General features: G+C 44.1%; 1 protein-coding gene across 1 annotated transcript; it reads left to right on the forward strand.

The window, feature by feature from the left end:
- The first annotated feature begins 5,433 nt into the window (after positions 1–5,433).
- On the forward strand, positions 5,434–6,366 carry LOC115461303 (olfactory receptor 13G1-like). The gene has a single exon (XM_030191028.1). It carries the CDS (start codon positions 5,434–5,436, stop codon positions 6,364–6,366), a length of 933 nt encoding a protein of 310 aa, XP_030046888.1.
- Positions 6,367–7,147: the final 781 nt, after the last annotated feature.

A 7,147-nucleotide genomic window follows, 5' to 3' on the forward strand; every position in this document is an offset into this window, starting at 1 on the left:
AGGCAATGGTCAGCACAAGCACAAGGGACAGTAGTAAACTATGATACAAATTGTTTTCATGCTCTATACCTATGTATTGGTTTAAAACTGATGCTATAGGACCATAGGGATATGTGCAGCTGTGAATGTCATAGAGACACCCATTTGTGTCTGCCTGCCTGACCAGCAGGGTGTGGTGGGGGGGAGGGGGTGCCCTGGGAATGGGTGTGTGAATCATGTTCTCCACAGGCCTGAGGTTCATGGGGTCCACTTCTGGTGCCTTTTCTCAAGCTTTGTGGTTCACGTCTCCTTCAGCTGTCTCCAGTTGTTTAGTGGCAGTCCTCCACATCTCCATTTGTGTGGTAAACCCCATTCAACCTTGTCCATGTATTCACCCATTATCATTTTATGTATTTATTGTCATTTCCAAAAAAGGTGACCTTACCCCCACAATCCTCTGAATTCCAGCATCTTTTAAACGTATACCTGTGCTGCTTCTCATGTTCAGTAGGCCCAGAGGTAGGACCCCTTACCCTCTACAGGTCCATCTATATATTCCAAGGAGGGGGAGCAGACCAGATATCTTGTGGCAGGATTGATCTAGGAGAATGGCCAGATACTTCACCCCCAGGGGGCAGATAGCTACATAGTTCAGTAGTGATGTAGGTGGAATGTCTGCCCTGTACAATGACCCACAATGCTATTTCTGTCACCTGCTTTGTATTCTTATGTTCAGGTAACTGTAGCTACATTAGGGGTTACTCTCTTTTACTGCTTGTACCTTTCAAAATGTGCCCATCGTTACCAGTGGGACACTAGCTGAGCTCATAGCTGTAGGGTATATGGAGGTGGAGCCTTTCCCCAGCAAAGTCAAGAGGCCAAATATTGGCCTGCCAGGTCCTGGGGGCTGGCTGGCCCCTCAATTGTTAAGAAGCTTAACCAGAAAACAGTCTGGAGACCCATGTGCACGCACTGGCATCATTCCCTGCACATGTCTCTCAGACATAAGTACATAAGTATTGCCATACTGGGACAGACCGAAGGTCCAACAAGCAGGGGCGTAGCTACGTGGGACCAGGGTGGCATGGCCCCCCCCTGCTGACGGCCCCCTCGACCCCCCCTTTCTGCCAACCCTCCCCCGCTGCCGCCATCAGGTACCTGTTCTGCACGTAGGAACGTGCAGGACGTCAGGACGACTCACACAGAAACAGAATCCTTCCATCCAGATCAGCTGCAGCAACGCGCCGGCCTGGAGACCAGCACTGAAGAGGACTTTCTAGATTCATCGCATGCCCCCCCAGTCCTAGTATTTTTGAAAAATGTAAACAGACGTTTCACACCTACCCGTTCAACTCCACTCATTATTTTATAGACCTCTATCATATCTCCCCTCAGCCGCCTTTTCTCCAAGCTGAAGAGCCCTAGCCGCTTTATCCTTTCCTCATAGGGAAGTCGTCCCATCCCCTTTATCATTTTCGTCACCCTTCTCTTCACCTTTTCTAATTCCACTATATCTTTTTTTAGATGCGGTGACCAGCATTGAACACAATATTCGAGGTGCGGTCGCATCATGGAGCGATACAAAGGCATTACAACATCCTCATTTTTGTTTTCCATTCCTTTCCTAATAATACCTAACATTCTATTTGCTTTCTTAGCCACAGCAGCATACTGAGCAGAAGGTTTCAACATATCATCAATGACCACACCTAGATCCCTTTCTTGGTCTGTGACTCCTAACGTGGAACCTTGCATGACGTAACTATAATTCGGGTTTCTCTTTCCCACATGCATCACTTTGCACTTGCTCACATTAAACGTCATTTGCCATTTAGACACCCAGTCTCCCAGTCTCGTAAGGTCCTCTTGTAATTTTTCACAATCCTCTTGCAATTTAACAACTTTGAATAACTTTGTGTCGTCATCAAAATTTAATTACCTCACAAGTTACTCCCATCTCTAGGTCATTTATAAATATGTTAAAAAGCAGTGGTCCCAGCACAAACCCCTGGGGAACCCCACTAACAACCCTTCTCCATTGAGACTACTGGCCATTTAACCCTACTCTCTGTTTCTATCTTTTAACCAGTTTTTAATCCACATGACTCTTCAATTTCCTCTGGAGTCTTTTATGAGGTACTTTTTCAAATGCTTTTTGAAAATCCAGATACACAATATTGACCGGCTCACCTATCCACATGTTTGTTCACTCCTACAAAGAAATGTAATAGATTGGTGAGGCAAGATTTCCCTTCACTAAATCCATGTTGGCTTTCAGACATTTTTGAAAGAGAAGGGCGCCCATGTTTTGGCACAAATCGGGAGATGGGAGTCCTTCTCTTAGGGTCGCCCAAATCGGCATAATCGAAAGCCAATTTTGGGCGTCCCCAACTGCTTCCCGTCGCGGGGACAACCGAAGTTCTCGTGGGCGTGTCGGAGGCATAGAGAAGGTGGGACTGGGGCATTCCTAACAGATGGGTGTCCTCGAGCGATAATGGAAAAAAGAAGGGCGTCCCTGACGAGCACTTGGGCGACTTTATTTGGTCCATTTTTTTCTTACAACCAAGCCTCAAAAAGGTGCCTGAACTGACCAGATGACCACCAGAGGGAATCGGGGTTGACCTCTCCTGACTCCCCCAGTGCCAGCCTGAAATGTCATACTCAGGTCCATCGCAGCAGTATGCAGGTCCCTTGGGGAGGAGGTATGCGTGTGTCAGTGGAGGCATAGCGAAGGCATGGACGTCCTTCTTTCAAACATTTTGGACTTTCTGAACTGCTCCCCCCCTACAGGGACAGCCAAATATCAAGAGCATGGAGCCAAACAGAGGAGTGGTTAGAGCACTGGTTTTGCAATCCAGAGGTAGCCTGTTCAAATCCCAAAGGGGATGTCAGAGGCATAGCAAAGGCATGGACATTTTCTCATAGAAACATCCGCATTTTGGATGTCCTCAACTGCTGTCGCAGGGATGGAGGCATAGCGAAGTACTTCCTTCACCTATACTCTAAAAAAAAGATGTCCCTGACAAGCACTTGGATGTTTTCACCTGGACTTCTGTTTTTCTAAGGTTGTAGACTGCAATTTATTTAAGGTTGTAGACAGCTATTATACACGCAGCTTGTCTGCATATAGGAAGCCGTCTTTGGCATGTGCAGAGCAGCCACGCATAATGCTTGGCTGCTCTGCACTGGCTTCCCCTCCTTAGGAAATAAATCGCGTGCAAATGAGCTAACAGCAAGCAGCTCGTTTGCATACGATTTCCTTCATGCATGCCCGTTCCTTTCCGAATCACTAAGGGATCGGTAAGGGAAGGGCTTTTTCCGTTCAGTTAGGCCCTCAGGATCAAAAGCAAACGCCAGCTCTAGAGGCTGTTAGCACCATAGTAGCACCAGCGTTTGCTACCTCCCCATGATTAGAGCCCTCGAGCACGTGAAATAACACGCTCGAGGGCTCTTTGCGCAAGTAGCATGCAAATGCATGCTAAACAGGGCTCAGCGCATTCATCCCCAATGATCAGCGACCAGCGCACCAAAGATTGGGTCGCTGGCCGCGGCAAACCCTACGCCAGCTCCAAGCTGGCGTTAGGATTTGCCAATCATTGAGGAGGAATGGTGAGCCCTGTCCAGCATGCAGTTGCATGCTGGCAGGCCCCCATTCACCCCCAAAGCAAACCTGCCACGTTGCCAACAAGGGGCTGGAGGTCCGGCATACCTCCGGTCCCCCCCCGACGATCCCACCCCCCCAGGTTCAGGGAGGCCTGGAGATCCGGTGGATCTCCAGCCCCCCCCCAAACCCCCCAGAAAATGTCAAGTGGCCACCGGCCAACCCCTCCCCCACCCTCCCATCCAGCGAGCGACGCCTCCAGCCCACCCCAACTCCCCCCCCCCCAGCGTTTTCCGAACGATCCCTGGTGGTCCAGCGTGAGGATAAGTAGTAGTGGTAGTAGTAGTAGTAAGGACAACCCCCCTCCCGGCCCCCCTACCTTCCATTGGAGGAGGGACGCAGCCTGCCTCCCTCCTCTTCCTTCTGTTGACTCCGCCGCAAAATGGTGGCACCCAGCCCCGTCCATTGCATCCTGGGATGCGCTGGGCGGGGCTACAGACCATGTAAGGGAATCGCTCCCTTACATGGTCTGAAAATCAGAAACGACCAAGTCCTGGGGACAACCATCTCTGCTGGGATCGACCATCCCTCAGGTCGATCTATATTTGCTGATTTGGGCGTCCCCGACCATATTATCGAAATGAAAGATGGACGCCCATCTTGTTTCAATAATACAGGCTTCCCTGCCCCTTGCTGGAACCATCCTGCAAGGACGTCCCCAGGAAAACTTGGGCGTCCCTTTCGATTATGCCACTCTTTGTCTCATTAATCCATGCTTTTGTTCATTATGATAGTCTCTACCATTTTGCCTGGCACTAACGTCAGGCTCACTGGTCTATAATTTCCCGGATCTTCTCTGGAACCTTTTTTAAAAAATGGCACTATATTGGCCACTCTTCAATCTTCTAGTACCATGCTTGATTTTAAAGATAAATTACATATTACTAACAATAGTACTCTGGGATGAATACAATCTGGTTCAGACGATTTGCTATTTTCAAATTGTGCTATTACATCTTCCATGTTTATAGAAATTTCATTCAGTTTCTCTGACTTGTCAGCTTTGAATACCATTTCTGGCACTGAATTTACCCCTTGAACTGTCCACACTCATTACTGCTACTGGGATAACTATCTGGATAAGTTAGACATTAAGGACTGAATTCTATAAATAGAAACCGACGCCAAAAAATAATGCACTAATTGCTATTCTATAAACAGCACTGAAAGTTAAATGTTAATTATATAATACATTTAGCACATAACTTTAGATGCGATGATTTACATCAAGCAAACCATAGTATAAATCTGTGCGTCTAAATTAGGCACAGATCCTCCTTATTCTATAACAGTGTACACAAATTCTTGGAATGCCCCTGATCTGCCCATGATACCCCCTGGCCATATCCCTTTGTCAGAGCCAATTGTAAATTTTACACGTGGTTTACATGTGGATCTGTGAGACTAAAATACACATGTAAATTTCAATTAAAGCCAATTAGTGCCAATACTTGATTATTGATACCCAATAATCGGTGCTAATTGACTCATTAATCTACTAAATTCCATATGCAAATTGGGTTTGCACCCAAATTTGCACACAATTTTACATCCATTCATAGAATTTTGGGGTAAGTTCCTGGACAATTTTCAGCTGCAGTTCTACATCTGGTTATTCAGCACCAATATCTGGATATTGGCTAGCACTGAATATGAGGCAATGAATTTAAACACTGTGGTCAATATTTGACTCCAATGCTGACCACTGTGTTGAAATATTGGGGTGATTTTATGATATTTTTCTAATGTATGTTATTGTTTCATTCCTACAGGAAAATATTGTAGCTATTATAATGGAGGGAAAGAATCAGAGCATGCCCATAGAATTCTACATGATGGGATTTTTGAGTCATCCAGAACTCCAACCGTTATTCTTCACCATCTTCTTTGTTATCTATCTAATAGCTTTACTGGGCAACATTTTGATCACTACCATCATTATTGCTGACTCTCGTCTTCATACTCCAATGTACTTCTTTCTTGTTAACTTGTCCATCTTGGACATCTGTTGCACAACAGCTGCTATTCCTGTGGTTTTACAGATCATCCAGTCAAAGGACAAAACTATCACCTTCTCTGGCTGCATAACTCAGTTGTTTATCTTCTCCTCTGCCTTGGGTACAGAGCTCATGCTCTTGACAGTGATGGCATATGATCGTTATGTTGCAATATGCCACCCACTGCATTATGCTACTATTATGAGCAGGAAGACTTGTATTCTTCTGGCTGCAGCTGTCTGGTTACTTGGGTTCACAAATTCAATGATACACACTAGCTTAATCCTCAGGTTAAAATTCTGCCCGCACAACATCATTGACCACTTTTTTTGTGAAATCCCTTCAGTGTTAAAGGTGGCCTGCTCAGACATTTATATCAATGCTGTGGTGCTTATAATCTCAGATGTCTTATTGGGTATGGTTTGTTTCCTTTTAACAGTCATATCTTACACATATATAATCTCAGCCATTCTAAAAATCCGTTCTGCTGAGAAAAAGAAGAAAGCCTTTTCTACCTGTGCATCGCACCTCACTGTTGTATCATTACTCTATGGAGGTGTTATCTACACCTACATTCGACCTGCTTTCAATAATGACCCAGAGACTGACAAGGTAATGTCTGCAGTTTATTCCATTGCCTCCCCTGTGCTGAATCCCATTATTTACAGTTTAAGAAACAAAGAGGTTATCAATGCTCTCAAAAAATTAATGGAAAGAATTCTTCCATAGAGATAGAAACCATTTAAAATGTAAAACTGCACAAACAAAAGAAGAATATGAAATAAAGATAATATTGATTCGGAGTGGACTATGGCTGAAATGCATTCTGGATTTGTGCTATAGGATTATTTAAACTTAATTTGTTAAGGGTTAAATTAAGTAACAGCATTATCATGTACATTCAGTTAAAACAGACCTACTAGAGAACATTTTTTGATAGGAGAGTTGGTTAAATCACTTGGACTTATTGTTTTTGACTCAACATTAACATTTGAAACTCAAATTAATGGTTTATTGAAAAAAATATTTTTCAAATTGAGACAACTGACATCCATCAGATCTTATTTTTTTCAAAAACATTATACTCTTATGATTCAATCTTTTATGTTGTCATAGTTAGATTACTGCAATTCTGCCTATATCGAACTTCCTAAGAAACAATTGGACAGATTACAACTACTACAGAATACTGGTGCTAAAATAATTTGTGGACATAACAGATATGATAGGATTACTTCTTTGTCGGTTGAGCTACATTGGCTACCAATTAAAGATAGGATAATGTATAAGATCTCCTGTTTAGTTTTTAAAGCTTTACATGGCCAAATCTCCTTCTGTGTATGATTTACTGTATTGTTCTCATCTAGGCTAACATTTCAGCTTAATAATAACTATCTTTTGTATCTGCCTATTCAAGGCATAACATCTAAGAGAAATCATGAACGATCCTAGCCCTATCAGACTGCTTGTATTTGGAATTCTTTACTACTGGCAGGGAGGAGTAGCCTAA

Source organism: Microcaecilia unicolor, chromosome 1, assembly GCF_901765095.1.
Source record: "Microcaecilia unicolor chromosome 1, aMicUni1.1, whole genome shotgun sequence".
NCBI classification, from domain to species: domain Eukaryota; kingdom Metazoa; phylum Chordata; class Amphibia; order Gymnophiona; family Siphonopidae; genus Microcaecilia; species Microcaecilia unicolor.